General features: G+C 36.9%; 1 protein-coding gene across 1 annotated transcript in view; it reads right to left on the minus strand.

The window, feature by feature from the left end:
* Positions 1-5229: 5229 nt before the first annotated feature.
* Positions 5230-16541, minus strand: part of MEF2C (myocyte enhancer factor 2C) — a 63997-nt gene continuing 52685 nt past the window's right edge. Inside the window, exons 7-10 of the mRNA XM_010018934.1 lie at positions 15618-15641; positions 14567-14696; positions 13571-13706; positions 5230-6889 (exon numbers count right to left, since the gene is read on the minus strand). Of these exons, the coding sequence (XP_010017236.1) occupies positions 6568-6889; positions 13571-13706; positions 14567-14696; positions 15618-15641 (612 nt within the window). The 3' untranslated portion in view covers positions 5230-6567. The remainder of the gene's footprint in view (positions 6890-13570; positions 13707-14566; positions 14697-15617; positions 15642-16541) is intronic.

The raw sequence follows: 16541 nt of genomic DNA on the forward strand, positions 1-16541 counted from the left end.
TGGAACCAATGTAGTCATTTCAAATTCATCATTCGTGCAAGCATCCTTGTGTTAGCTTTGAATGACCTCTAGCGATTAAGGTGAGGTAGAATGGAACCAAAGCATGTGCTGAAATCTGCTGGAAGAGGAGGAAGAAATACCTTCATCAGTAGAAATACTACCGTTGGCCATGATAGTTGCTAAAAACAGTTAAGGTTATCTCAGATGTGTTAACATGAACTGCAGAGAACGCAGTATACATCTCCCTACTTCAGATACTCTGAATATTCAGACTAAAGTGTCAAGTGCAGTACACAAATACAGAATAAATGTAGCCTGAGTTTGTTATGGCTAAGCAGTCTGAGTTCCCCAAACCAAATCTGCAGTTTCCAGTTCCATATGTGGGTGGGACCGTTCATGGCGCAGGTAAAGCCTTACTGCATTGCTCTGCATTGGTAAATTTCCACTGAATTAATGAGGAATAGGCTGTCTGTTGATAGAGGTGTGAACAAAGCTTTTTCTTTCTGTTCTTAGACTAAATGATCCGATTGTTTTAAAATTATTTTTTCTTGCTGCTTCTTGGACCCTCTAACCCCCAGTGTTAAACCTGTTGAAATGTAGACATTGCATCTGGAGAAGGGTTAGGTATGAGTGGGTCATGCTGACAATAAGCAAAGGTATAAACAGAATAGCACTCTGTGCTCTCGTGGGACACATGCAGCTCTCAGCATAGTCTTCCAGTTCTAAAAAGATGTTGATTTTTTGCCAAAGAAAAGGAAAAAGACTTCGAGGGAAAGCAAACACTTTGTATGGAGGAGGTGCACAGCTTAGTTATCTCAGACCATACACTTTACAACTGCTCTTTAGAATGACATTTACGAGCCTAAAGTGAGAAAGCTTATTTAAAGAACTGGTGACCTCCCTGCTTCTATTGCAACACACCATTTTTAAAGCAGAAATACAGTTCACAGAGTATAAAGCAAAGTAATCAGTATGTGCATTGTTATTTTTTTGGAGTAATAAATAACAAGACAGGGTTTGTAACAGATTCTATTTGCTAAGTAATTCCTTTTCCAATGTAGGTATACCGTTATCAGTATTAATCACACAGATGACTGATTGCAGGCGCAAGGACTCCCAGATATGAATTTTCTAAGATTTCAGAGAGTATTATACATCGACTGCATTTCCAGAAATATTTTGCTTATCATCGCCAGTGATGACAAAATGTGATTTACTTGAGAAAAATGCATTATGTAGTAAACCAAATGACATTTAATCTTAGTTTTAGCATCTAATTATTATGCCGTGTCCAACACTGCAATACCACAAACATTCTTCTTTAAAAAAAAAAGTCATTAAAAGCAACAGGTAAATAACAGTGCAGCTGTTTTCCTTTATAAACATATTTAGAAATGAAACCTTGTACTGTTATTTTTGAAATTGCCACATTCAACAAGCACCTTAAGTTATCAATAGCTTGAAAAAACACCTCATTGAAGTAAAGGGATCTTTGTAGTCTTTTAGGCTCCAGAACTATAAATGCTAGCAGGGAAAAAAAAATTAAACAACAACACAAAAGTACACAAAAGGGAACAGATTAAATCTGATGCAGTTCCTATGAAGTTATCATGTTAGAAAAAAATATACATTAAGCATGGTTCCAAAGGATACAAGGTTTTGACACAGAACCTTTTTTTTTTTGGTAGGGATTTTGAATGGTTCTCCCCATGGGTAGAGTTTACAGGACATGTACCTATGGGGGTCTGATTAAGTACCCAAATTCCAGGCATTATCTCACCTAGCTCCTCGGCTATCTCAAACATCAGGGCCAGATTCAGACAGCCTTGCTCAAAACTGCACCAACTTCCAGAGCAGTAATGGAGCTTCTCTAACCTGGTAAGATGATGTGTGGTGGGGCATTAACATTTGTGAGGACCCACGATGCTCAGGGTGCCACAAAAAGGTGCTTAACTTTCTAAGCGAGCACAAGTGGCAGGCAGAGGGACCTTGAGGCAACTGCCGATTGTTAAAGTGCTGATTCTTTCAGGTGTTACTGTGCAAAACAGTGAAAATGGAACATCAAATTGATAAAAAAAAGGCACCACACACACTGTATCACTAAGAAAGCCAGTAACTTTACTGATTTGTCTGCAAAATACAAATTATACCTTATTTCCAGCAGGAGAATCTTTTGAAATTTTCCCATTTTTGTTCACTACAGACAGCTGAATTAAGTCCCTTGAGATACACAGATGTGGTTTAACTTAGTTATAACATCTTGTCATCTAGTGGCGACAAAGTCCAGCTTATGCCGCTGTGAGCCTCTACTTTTATATTTGTTGCAAATGCTTGTATGCTCCCATTTACAAGCTATTTTGTTATCACCATTGTTTTATGGAAGCAAATCCCCATGAAAGAGAAGAAGAAAAGAAAAAAGGATACAACAAACCATCTGAAGCAATCCAAGTGTAATGCCTGTGGTAACCCAGGTCTGATATTAGTTACTCCATGAAAGACTCTGGTACTGCCTTTTTTTTTTTCCCACGTTTTTATTTTAAAATGAGTTTCTTAACTGACCTTTTTTGAATCAAACTGAGGTACGGATCAGTCTGAGGTATGAGAAGGGAAGGTAGAAATGCAACACCTGATTATGAAAATAATTAAAGGATACTTTTGATGCAGAAGGTCTGTGGCTCAAAGCTTGGATTGCTCCACATCTTTGGTTAAAATATATTAACAAAAGCCTTTTTTTACATCTACAGTCTGAAGCATTCTAACAGACACCAATGTTCCATCAGTCCTTCAAGAGACCTGTAGTGGCAGGAAATTAATGCCATATAACTGACGACATCACAGCAGATGGCACAAACAGGAACAGATGAAGTATGCCATGTTTAGGCAACAGCCTTTATTGAGGTTTCAAGTGGCTTTTAAAAAATTACAAAGCATTTACCTTCAAGGCGAAGGAAGAAGGAAAACAAAACAGCTGTTAGGACTATAGATAAAAGAGGGTATATAGGATAACACATACAATACAAAAGGGTTGACATCCTTGAAAACAGTCTATGGGTTCTTTTATTCTTATGCTAGCTTTACCTGAAAAAGATCTGAGGACAACAGATATTTTTATATTATTCATTAAAAACTGCTAAATTCCTCTTCTGGGAAAAATATAAGCCATTTTGTTATAAAACACAACTTTTGAAAAACACTGAAATGACAAAAGCTTTACTGCGAATGGCTCAATGCATACAATATACAGGTTGTGCAGATAGGGTATATCATATAATTGTCACCAGCAATTAAACACTAACTGACAACACCTTTTAATAGAGGTTAGCTTAGCTATAACAATACTTGCAATTGTCTAGAATGCCACTTCAGGTGTTTGAACTTACAATTAAGAATGTTGCCTAAAACATTATATAGCATGGGTTAAGGTAAAGTAAATGTTAATACTCTTTCAGGGCTCTGCCCCAAACTCCTTAAATACAAAGGAATCACACAATAAACCCAAATTAGCTTTGCAAATACAATAAATGGTAAGGTACAGATAAAGGAACAAGAAAGGTAGACAGTTATAGTTTACAGAAAGTGACTTCACAATCAAAGTTGTGCTTCTTATCATTAGATCAGTTTGCAAATATGCATTATCCCCCAAAATTTTGCCAGTATAAGTTAGTTGCCCTCCGCAGCAGGAACAAGAGGGATGACTGGCATTTATTTTCACGTGATTCTGTTTACTTGTGTTTGTACAAAAATCATTGTCAGAGTTAATATAAATTGCCCAGGCAATACTTTTCAGGCTACTTTCTGCTTAGTTACCTGCAGTAATATATTACACTGCATCTTCATTAAATATGGTATCTTTCCGTTTTTCATGCGTTGCTGAGGCAAATCGCAAGGTAAACTATTAATATGGCTATTCTTCATCTATCAATAGACCAAATCCCCTTCCCCACTGACAGGTTTTTACTATAATACTGATAAAGTTGTATTTTTTTTTCTTGAAATTACAAGGTACATTTGTGATATATTTGCATATTTTTGACACACCAAAGTTCAAAACTCTCAGGAGAGAATATGAGTATAGGTTTATCTGAAGGTGAAGAAAGTGGTTTCAAAAACAGGTTTTTTGTGTTTTAAAATTAATTATGGGCCCCATTTTACCCTTTTTTTTTGTTTTGTTTTTGTTACTTTTTGTGACTTTTTTTTTTTTTTTGGTGTTTTTCTTTTTTTTTAAACATGCGTATCTTTTTGTTTACCCTGCGGATTGCTACACGAGCTAAGATGGATGCAGTAGTAGCACAGTATTCTGCTTAAAGAGTTTCCAGATCATGCACTAGCCCCTGCACGGCTGAGAGTGCCTGTAAGGCAGGTGTCTACAAAGTCATGATAAGTGAAAAGCGTATGTCCTGACGCACACCGTAGTCTGTTCATCATTCTCTACTACAGAGAGGTACACTCTTATCATTCAGCAGTGCACAGCAACTGCATGTACAGGTGGGAAACAGAGTGTGAATTTCCCTTAACAAAGTACTTGGTGTTGATACTTAGCTGTCACAGCTATATCCTTCACCATAGTGTCTATGTAGATAGGTGACAGTTGGAAGGACTCTTGGAAAAAGGAGAAATATTAAAGTTTACTATGGCACTAACGTTTTGCTTTAACACCTTTTCTCTCCAACAGCAAGATTAGACTCAAACATTTGAAAATACCATTTTCGTCTAAGAAACAAGAAGAACAAAGAGGGACTCACAGAAATGATACACTCCCTCTGGTCAAGCTGTTTTAGTCAAAGAAACCACATGAGGCAGGAGAAATTGTGGATGGCATATGCTGAAGCAAAGCTTGCTTGGTTGCAGATACACAGGGAGCATTGCTCAACAACGTGCTCACTGTGAGACGACGTGACCACAAAGGTCCATGAGAACCAGGGACCTGATGGCCAGTGTTGGCTGTGAGATCAATCGATGTTTGAATGGTCCTTTAATTGATGATCTCTCTAAGAGTTTTAAATCTGTGAGAGAGGGGAGTAATCCTTACAATAGTCATGTTCATGGCGATCCCTCCCTTTAACTCTCCCTACTGCTTCTTCCAAACATTCACCTGCACTCACGCAACTGACAGCCATTAGAGCTGTACACCCAATTCTGACAGGCAGAATACCAGCTTTATTAAGGAGAAATGGCCAAGTTACGCCACTTTGTCATTTAACCCATGGAAAACTACAAGATACGCAGGACGTTAAGTAATAGAAGGGCCCTTAACTTGTTACAATGCACAAAACAGCATGAAAGAACTAATCAGTATATACAATGGATCGCAGTTCACCCAACTGATTGTAAAATGCTGTATTAAAATGATTTAAGTTGTTACACCATGGGTAAGTTCTAATTTTTTACAGATCAGTGTTTCAACAGCTGACTTTGATCTGTAAAATGTATACCCAGCCAAAGAAAACTGAAAGAAAATAGTTAAATGTGCAACTGCACAAATATAATTCCCCACTATTAAGATAACAAAAACTTTTGCTATTACCATAATTATTATATATATTAGAAAGCTATACACAAGCATGTTAATTTCACAGATTTTTTTAAAAGATTCTTAATATTTTATATAATTAGAAATACACATTTCAAAAACAAAACTTCTGCAAAGAGAAAACAGTTATCTTGGTTAGCAAAGCATGGAGTTCTTCATGGCTTAGGGTAGTGCTTTCTATACAAAAAGTCCTTTTTGTTTGTTTCTTCAGGACTGTTTAAAAGATCAGCGAAGCTATCACAGGAAAAAGAACACATTTTGGCTTGAGGAAACTACAAAAGCCACAAATGCTTTGCAAACTCTGTCTTACTTTTTAATATGAAAATAAGCAAAATGTAATGTACATATTTTTTATATTTTTTTTCTTTTAATAAGTGATGCAGACCCAGAATTTTTAAAATTAAATATGTTAGCCCTCGAACTCAATGTTTTTACAAGTATGGTCCTCTTTAAACGTTTGATCCTTTCTATCTGAGTGCCATACTCTAACCATATACCTGCATGTTTGTGAGTGTTTTCGGTATGTCGGGTGACCCACTCTCTTTCTAGCATCATTTCATGGCCACCCAACCACTGGGTCTGTCAAAACATCTGTACACTTTTCTATATGTCTCATAACAGCTGCTTTCTCTCTCAGTAAAGATCTGCCATTTCTGGCAAATGTTCTCCTTTTGTCTATTTACATGTAAATAACGTTGAACCTGCAACATGACACTATCTATTGTAACATACATTTTGCAAGGGAGCACAACAGTGAAAAGAAGTTAGCCTTAAATCTATTTTGTACAAGTGTTCTGTTGTACAACTCAAGTGCTAAGCTTATCTCAGCATTTCTGTTTATCCTTATACTGTATCACTGAGGCAATTTAAAAGTACTTTTACAAAACAGAGTACCTGACTTTTTTTTTTTAAAGTTTTGTTTTTTTTTTTCCACACACGGCACATATAATGCATATCGACCCCCCCTCCCCCATTAAGGTACAGCACACACACACTGCAAGGAAAAGAAAAAACAACCTAATAGATAATAAATGTTATCATGTCGCCCATCCTTCAGAGAGCCGCATGCGCTTGACAGAGGGGCTTTCCCTTTCGTCCGGCGAAGGTCTGGTGAGTCCAATGGGGGAGTGGAATTCGTTCCGGTGATCTTCTCGGTCACTTCCATCGTAGGAACTGCTACAGCTGCTCAAACTGTCAACGGGAGATCTCCCCGCCTCATGGCGCGTGTGCTGTGGGTATCTCGAGGGTGTGGTGGTACGGTCTCTAGGAGGAGAAACAGGTTCTGACTTGATGTTGAGGCTTTGAGTAGAAGGCAGGGAGAGATTTGTACTCTGAGATAAATGAGTGCTAGTGCAAGCTCTGTAGGAGGAAAGGAAACCCAGTTACAGACGGAGGAGGCATGGAGCCCCCAGATATGCACAAACACTCACACAAAACACCAGTGTAAAGGCTCACGAGGGGCCAGCCCCTGCAGAGAGCATGGGGACTGTGTTCTGGGCAGAATTCACCAATTCAAAAGGATGAAAATCATCACAACAGATGTGGACATGCCCTCGGTTTGAAAGGAGGTCTCACTTTCAATCTCTCTCTCCTTTTTTTGGCTCAAGTGTCACAATAAATTTTGGAAGGCGAGCCTTTGCACTGTTGTAACGACCTTTATAACTAATGCTTGTGTGTGTGTATGCACCGGCTGAGACAGGGGAGGCACGGACTTTCTGCTGTGATTAATCCAATTAGTTTGAATGTGCCCAACTATTTTTATTGCTGATTATTTGACACACGACTTCGGATGCAAAAGAGAAATGAAAGTTTGGGCCATGTACAATTTATACTCTTCAGAATAGAGTTGAAATTACTAGTCCTAGTAATTTCTGGACCTAGACATTAATAAAATACCACAGGGAGGCAAGGATTTAGATATGATTTTATGGTTCAAATCTATGAATTCATAACTCAATCTAGAATGCTTTTCAATAAACAACCAAAGAGAAGCTGAAGAGTACTGGAAGATGTCAGAGGATTGTGCTATTTGCCTGTAGGAGAGCCCAGCTCAGAGGATGCTCCTAGCACTAAGAGAAACTGCTATGCTAAAACTTCTTCAAAGTCAAGCTGTATAACTATTCTAAGTTCATTTTCTTTCTGTGCATTTTTGTGGGCAGAGGGAAGCTGAAACAGGCAGGGAGGAGAGCGAATACTGAGAATGCACTTTATCTCTGTGGGAGAAATGAGATAATTTGCATCTGCAGGATGTTTTGTGCAAAAGCACCACCTCCTGGTAAAACCTGACTTTTCGTTATTAAAACAGAGTTCTCAATATGTGTTTCCCATTACATTCCACTTCAGGGACCATTTGCTAGGCTGAAGTCAGTGTCTAACCCCTGAGACACAGTTTCAAGGCTTCTACTCAGTATCTATACAGGGGGAAACTGAAGGCAGCAGAGGCAATAGGCCACTTGGCCTCGTAAGGTTTTAAATGCAAAGGGATGTGCAGGCATTTTACTGCAAGTAGAAGAAATACTGGGATTTCAAAATATTTTTTAAGTATTTAGAAAACACAATTAAGTTTACATGTGGCCTTTTAATTTATTGAAATATCTCAATTTTCCTGATACCTCATCAACTGGGAGTTGAGCTTTACTTAAGCAACATTTACTATAACCTTGATGAAAGACAAAATGTTGTTTTCTTCTGACAGATCTAAAATGGAACTATATGGCTTCAATATTGAATGATATCAACTGCTTTTATCAGGAACTACTGCAGTCTTTAATAATGGATGGATCTTCTTAGAAAACAGAAAAAACAGGATGTTCTACCTCCAACTGCTTTTATCTACCCTTCACTCCCATACAGATGAATGTGCCAAATTTGCGGTCACCCCCTTCATAAATCACAGAGTTTGTGAGTAATAGCCATTCCAGTAGCAAACGTAGGGTGGGGTTTTTTTTCTTTTTTTTTTTTTTTTTTCTCAGAAAGGACATTTTCTTTGCATTTATTAAACTAACACATTTAAGAAACTGCAAATCTAAGATTCTGTAATTCCAATTTAGTGAAATACTCTACTCTTTTCCTGAAAACTTGTTGAAAAGAATCCAAAAAGAATAAAAATGACAATCCTGGGGTTTTGCTTGTTTGTTTGTTTGCTTTGCTTTTCATTTCCAGTGACTTTATTTTTCAGGTGCTAGGACTTTTTAGGAAATGCTAGAACTTCACCTGGTAAAACAGGCTGCCAGTTTAGCAGATATGATAAGATTATGTAGGTTTTTTGATGCCAAGCTTATAGGTAAACATGAAAGTCCCATAATAAAGGATGGTGGAGCCTGGGGGTTTGATTTAGAAGCTTTTGATATGAGCAGATGACATGTCACTTTGCAAAGCTGGGGACAGCTGAAAAACCCATGCTAGTTAAAAATAACCATATTCAGCCAAATTTGTTCCACTGAACATACTTGCATTCTAGTGTGTGACAACCCCCAAAGGACCAACTCTAAAGGGATAAACTGCATTTCTAATGAAACAGAGCTAATATTGCTATACTGCTATGTTGCTTTTTAAATACTTTTTTAGAACTGAGTATGAGAATGTGTATCTATGTGCTTTTCTTTAGATTCCTGTGATTTATCAGCAGGGCTATGTAAATACCTGGCATACTAATGTGTGGCAGTTTAAAAAATGCTACAGGTTGATCTGCATTTTGAACAATTTTCTTTGTAAATTCAGAAAGATTAAGAACTTATTTTGGCACATCAGGAGTAAATTTTTGAAGTTTAAATCAATATAAATCAAAACAATTATTTTGAGTCATTCAAATTAACAAAATTAAATATAGTCTTTTTCTGCTGAAACTAATTTTGAATTTTAATACATGTTTTCTGGTGATTATAATTTACATGATTTCATTAAAATTTTCTGAAACATTTTAATGATAATCTCATGTTAGCTAAAATGGTCAATTACACAGGAAACCTACTGTAACACATAGATGTAAACAGTGAAATAGCACTTAGGTGCAGTCTTCAGACCTATACCCTAAACAGCTATAGAATATAAACTGTATTATAAAAAAATGAGAATTCTGACTGCTATCAAATGATTTCTTTTCATCTATCTGTTTTTGTGACTGAAGAAACTACTGTTTCTATCTACAGAAAGGGACGCCTTCTGCGAGACCAGCTTGCTCAAAACCCCGTGCAACCCGGCCTTGAGTGCTGGCTCCTATTTGGGTTCAATGCTGAACAACTACACAGGTCTGCCATGTAAGAGGTGGGAAGCAAGTCATGTTGAAATGAGTTTGTAGGTGGGTTTGGTCTTTGCTGATGCCAGTGAGATCAGTTCTGTGTGTGTCTCCATCTGTTCAAGTCCCCAACTGGTATGGAAGCTCAGCATGCACGGATAGATGTGCAGGTCTGAGTAGGTGATAAGTGAGGACATGAAATGCACCAGATAGATAGGTTTTCACAGAGAGAGGAAGCAGTCCATTGAAGGAAGGAAGACCCTCACACATTTTCTTTTATGGCCACACTTGCTTGTCTGAATTAGTTTACTTCCTCACTTCATGTTAGTTTTCTACATAAATGCATTTAAGGAATCGTTGAAAATTCATGGCAAAAGTTAGTTATGTAACTTTGGTTATGTGCTAGTTGGTAACTAGGAGAATAGAAGATATTTTTGACTTGCTAGCAATGCAACCTCCCTCCCCTCTGTTTTTCTTTTAGGTAAGTAGGGTTTTTTTAATATGTTCTGATCAATGCAGAAGCAGAAAAAGAATTTCTGTGTCAGGATATTTTGACTAGCTCTCACACATTCAGGTCTATGCTTTAAAAAGAAAATTCTAAAAGAAGAATAATATTAAGCTATATTATTGGAACATCTTATTTACAATGGTGGGAGAAGAAAAAAGGCTCAATCCTAAATATATAAGGGTTTTATTCATTGCAGGAACTGATACAAATTCACAAAATATGATGTCTAAATTTTTCCAGTAAAAATGGTTTGGTAGAGAATATTTGCTGATATGTAGTTATTCTTATTGCCTAACCAAAATTAATTGTTGCCAAGTAATAAGCTTGTTATGAAAAAGCCACAGAACAAGTCAACAGTATGTATGAATCTGGACAATTTTTATTCTGGTGGGTAGAAATATAGAGAAACTTTTTTTACTTAAACAATTATCTATCCTGAAGACTTTTCATATGAAATACTGTTTCTGTGTTTGCACTTATATTTCAGGAAAGCCAAAATTTCACCTGCAGATGATACTTAAGGAAGAAAAGATTCTCTCTTCAACTGGGAAATATGGACATAAGAGAACATTTTCCATATAATGGACTTGTGCCTAAAAAAGATCATTTATTTCAAAGCTTGGAATGAACTTCCCTTGTGGTTAGCAGCAATTAAATTCAGGTAGGCTCTTTGGTCGATGTTAAATAAGCAGTAACCTTCTCTGTAAGAGACATTGAAGCAATATTCAGACAAAATCCCAAAATTTTGGGAGGGATTGATTTTCAATAGAATTTGTGTGTATTTTATTCCAGATGTAGACCTAGTTAAAAGACCGTGAAAGTACTATTTAACTTTTTAACCTAAAAAGTTAAGACTTGTTTTGATGTCCCAGTCATATCAAAACAGGCTCTACATTAGTCTCCTATTCATGGGGCTCACGGAAAGCCTGAAGGCTGCCCAGACAGGGAAAATGAGCTACTTCCATGTCCTCAGGTATTTGCCCTCAGGCTTACTGGCACCAGTATAGTTGTTAATTGGAGAGCCAACATGAAGACTTAAGAATTAGGTTGTAGACATCTTCTCCAACTGTCTTAAAGATGGTCTGACAGTGCTGCTGAAATTTTTGGGGACTTATCTGGAGAAAGCTAATATGTCTAACCATATCCTATTCTGTTACTAACCACGTTCTTCTTCACTGCATTGAGGTAGCAGGGGTGGTTTTCACCTTTAGGCTTTGGTGAAAAACAAAACCTACTGAGAATCTAGGGTGTCTTTCAGTAACTCTGTTTTCTCACTGCTCTTTACATCCTTTTGTTACCAAAAAATATCTTTCAGTTACCAAATCTTTCCAGTATATGACCTCACTCAGCACAGGGATTTGAGTTGTCAAAACCTTTGTAGATATATTTTCTCAGATACCTGGGGATGACTATAAATTTGTGTGATTCAATCTTCCTGAAAATTCTAGCTCATGTTGACATGGGCTGAGTAAGTTCTGTATAGTTTCAAGTTTTTCAAATCATACAAGAGTGAGCAGAGGTACTTGTGCATGTAGAACTCAGTGACTAAAATAAAATAAAAAAAGCTTAAGATTTTCTGCAGAGATAGAAGACTTTTCCAGAACTGTCAGTGAAGCAGCTTTCATAGCTGAATTCATTTACAAATAAATGAAATAGTAATAATAAAAGTAGCAACTCAGAATGTATTCCATCAGCCATAGCCATTACACTTCGACATTCTGCGATATGAATTAGAAACAGATGACAATGTGTGACATATCTGAAAAGGCATGTAGTTAGTTTAGGTTTTAATTTATACTTTTTTGGTTAACCAAGTAGCCTTATTACATTCTTTGGTACACCATTGAAAACAATCAGTTTATTGTAAGGATATACATTGATATCTAACGTGTGAGTTTTCAATTTGTTTGAGGCTTTATGTCTTTAGTTGTAAAGTTAGCCTGAATGTTGCCCCAGAAACTGTGCAAACTCAAAAAGAAAATAGAAGAAGCGTAAGAGTAAGGTTTTAAGAGTATTTTTTTTTTTCCTAGCACAGCAACTGTCAGTTGTATATTTTTGTATAGTTAGTATCTATATATGCTTATTTATATAGAAATGAGTTTTAAAAAAATTGTTTCCTCTGAAACACTTGTATAGCTCTCCTTTAAAAACTAAAACTGTCTATACATGGTAAAGAAATTACAGTAAGCTACAAAAAGTGGTCAGATAAATTAGAAGGAGAGTTTTGAAGTGTAAGCCACATTTATAGTATTAAATAGTTTCACATTATGACAACCATCTTGCAAAAAAATTAGTGTATATGTGCAACACCTCTTTCTGGGGGAAAAAAATTTACTTTTCAAATGCATGTGAATTAAATTTCTCCTCATAAATACACTCCAGCTGTTTTCAGCTTCTATTTTTATACGGAAAACTTTTGCAATTCAAACATGTCTAGGCTTACCTTAAGCTATGTGTGGTGTGCTGGTGACTGCCTACTGCCTTACTCAATAGAAAATGCAGGATTCTTTAAGATCACGCTTTTAAAGCTCACCTCAATGAGCCAACAGGATTTTTTTTTTAAAGAATGCTTTAGGTGACCTCCCTGTGTGAATTTTCACACTTTTAAAAATCCTGAAATTATTCAGCTTTGTGCTTCGCCAACCTTGAGTGAATGTCTTGAAATTAGCCACTAGAGGGCACGAATACCTATCCTCCTCAACACAGGCAAATAAATCACAATGAGCTTTGTGGGCTTACGGTTCTTAGGCCTAGCTATGTTGTTTGCTTGTAGAAAACATTTCCAAAAAAATTAAACTTGAATGTCAGAGTTGAGAAGAAAGGAACATGTGCTTATTATTCTATAAGGTTAAGGCTTAATCTCAGGTCGAATCATTACACCACTCTTACTTGATTAAAAATATTTAGAAAATTTTCAAGTTTACTGTAAAAATTTGTGCTATAGTAACTGGAAATAAAAAGCTTAAATGGCAAAAATGGCAAAATACATCAACAGCACAGTGTAAGGGTTTAGTTTGATCTTTAGTAGTGACATAAAATGCTATTTAAAGAAACAGTGAGTAAAGCACGGATAGTAGTCTTTACTACACTACTGAGAAAACGTCATGATCACAGAATATTTCATTGTAGCTACCTGGCAAATTCTTAATGAAACAAATAGTTCCAGTTTTGTGAAATGGAGCTCTTACATGTAGTAAATGTGTGCTGATAAAAAGTTGTCTTGATGTATTTTAGGTTTGGGATTACTGGGAAGACTGGAGTCATTATAGAAAAATAAAATAAAGAAAACAGTGCTTACCCCAATTGACTGAGGGCAGATGGTGGCATGTTATGTAGATGTTGCTGTTGCCAGCCAGTCACAGAGCCAAGATGAAGAGCACTGGCTGTATTAAACCCAGAAAGAGATGATATATCTGCACTGCTCAGAGAATATTCTAGATTTGAAAACAGAAAAGACAATAATTAAAAGAGAATTAAAGAGGAAGCAATTAAATAATAACTAGCATCATAATTTTCACATGTCACTTTATAAGCCTTTTAATTTTAATTATACCAATCACATTAACTTGCAGCAGAAAAGTAGACCTTCCTCTTCCCTCAACTCATTAACTTGGGAGCAAATAATGCACTAATAATTATTGTGTAATTTAGCAGGGCTTTTCTGGATCTGGAAGATCCAAACTATTCTCAGCCTGTATATGCACCGTAAGTACAGATGTGTTCCCAAAGACTTGAAAAACATAATAATGTTCTGGTTACAGTCTTCCTCACAGAAGCCAGCATGCAGCCTGTGTCTGAACAATGTGCATCTTCTCTAGAAACATCATCTCTGTACATCGGCATGCTCTATTCAGCAGCAGTGTGCAATGGGAACAGGAAAGGATCTCTTGTGGCTTCATTTCTAGTCTCTCCCAGATAGCTATGGGACAGCCCACAAAGTTACTGAACTCTGGAAGCCAGTGAAGCTGCTTGTTCCTGCTACCCTTGGAGGTGCACTCAAGTACCTGAAATTACCTGTGGTATTGAGAAATGTCTTTTAAGTTACATTTTTTATTACAGGCAAAGACATAAAGCTATCAAAGAAGTTTTCCATTCAAACAAAATAGCTAACTTAGAATAGATATGTCTCAAGTTAGTGACAGATACAGGGTAAGTGAACACTGTATGGAAGCATATCAACTATGAATTTTTCAGTTTCTCCCAATGAATGTTAGCTAGTTTGTTAGTCCTGAGACAGACATTTGTCATCACCTTGCTCCCTCCCCCAGCCTTTACATCTTGCTCCCATACTTACCAGTACCATATGTTGTTGAGATGGCTGATGGGTATCCTCCCATCCCTTGCCCTGGTAGAGTAGGAGTTGCTACGGAAACCACTGGAGTAGCCAATGACTGAGCAGACTGGGAGTTATTTATCCTCTGATTCTTTTAAAGTAAGTAAAATAAACATATTATTGACTAGTTTTAAGTCAGTTGAGTGTATTAGCTGTCTGGGTATGTTTTGTGCATGAGAAATACAGTCTGGTAGGCATTTCTAGAAATTAATCATTTAACATGTGGCTTTTATGAACTCTGCCAACCCTATCATTTACAAGCCTTCAAGAGACCAGTTGTCACCATAGTAACCCATTACATCAGTATCTCCTAGGTAACAGAACTAGTAACAAGTAAGATTGCTTTTATTGTTGGTAAGAGAACAGATCGTGTGAAAAACTAATGGAATATGTAAACTGTATTCACCTTGTTTTCCTTTTCACTCAAATGAAGGGGAAAAAAATAATAAAAAATAGAGAAGTGATAGAAAACCCCCCTAATATGGACCTACTGGATTATATTCTTTGAAAGTGATGGCATCCTGGTATTGCTGAACATGGATGACTTTCCACCAGATGGTGCTCTGACTACTTCATTTTTGTGCAATGAAACAAACTTCAAGAGTGTAAGACAGCTCAGCACTTACACACTTATCTTTTGCACCAGGGCGCTAGATGTTGCACTGTCAGAACTGTGCTAGAGAACTCCAGTCTTGGGAGTGGTGGGATAAAATGACCAGAGAGACACCAAAAAAAATGTCATGAGCTGGCATCATCTTCAGCAGCGCAAGTTTACACACTCTCAAGGCACCAGCGACAAGAAAGCTTTATCCTAGCATGTATTTTAACTTGAGTACGTGCAACAACTGCACCTGGTCTTCCATACTGCTGCATTTCAAAAACAATGATGGCCTTTTTGTTCACAGAATAGTTATGGCAAAGTTTTCCAACACTTCACCTACACAAGTATCAATCATACAAAAGAACAGATTTTCTTTTCCTTGTTATTAAGATGAACATCGCTACCACTTACCAGAAGCAGATCAACATCCTCAGACTGAGTGCATAGGAAAGGAGCATTAAAAATTAGTGAATATAAATACTTATCAGGATGCAGATTTCTAGGTTAGGGAATAGCTTCATCTGATGATAAGGCAGCAAATTAAACACTTTCTGACTATAGTTTGGAAAAATAACACCTCACAGATCTCTTCGTTTGATGGGGTGTTTGTCTTGATTGCAAGCACAATCTATCCAGTTTTCAGTACGAGATTTTCTCTAAGACAGGTTGCTATACCTGGTTTCAGGAGACCTGACTATTTACAGAATCCCTTGGAAAATATCAGTTTTAAGGACCTTGGAATAAATCATTTGATGCAGACAGCTTGTCACTGCTTTGGTCGACTCTGAACATTGCACTGTAGGAGACCATTTATTTCTTATCCTTTCAGAAGGCATCATCACATTTAAGGGGGGAGGGGTTACTTTGATGTTCAAAGTTAATTTATTATGTGTCAAGCTGAAGCAGCCGGGTTGGAAGTTGTTTTAATAGTGTCTGTTACGTAACACAAAAATATATTTATAGTGTCACTTAAATTTACATTCAAGATCCTTTCTAAATTAAGCTCACTTTTAATGTTAAATCACTCATGAAAGATTTACTTACAACCACTAACTGACTTTCAGAAGTGAACTACAAGACATGCACATGACACCTTCATGATTCAACCTTCTACCCTGCCTAAATTTCATTAATCCTGGCAGAAGATGCAGCAGTTTTTTTATCCTACTCCATCTATTTACTACGTCTTATCATTACAAAATGGAGATCAGAGTGATAGAGTTCCAGTTAATTTATGTGTAGTTAAACTGCCATCTGATGAGAGTCTGTGTGGATAAATATTTGAGAAAAACAAGTAGGTTAGGAATACTCAGGGTTAAATCCAGCCTTTACAAT

This window comes from Nestor notabilis, unplaced genomic scaffold, assembly GCF_000696875.1.
Source record: "Nestor notabilis isolate BGI_N333 unplaced genomic scaffold, ASM69687v1 scaffold4477, whole genome shotgun sequence".
Classification (NCBI taxonomy): Eukaryota; Metazoa; Chordata; class Aves; order Psittaciformes; family Psittacidae; genus Nestor; species Nestor notabilis.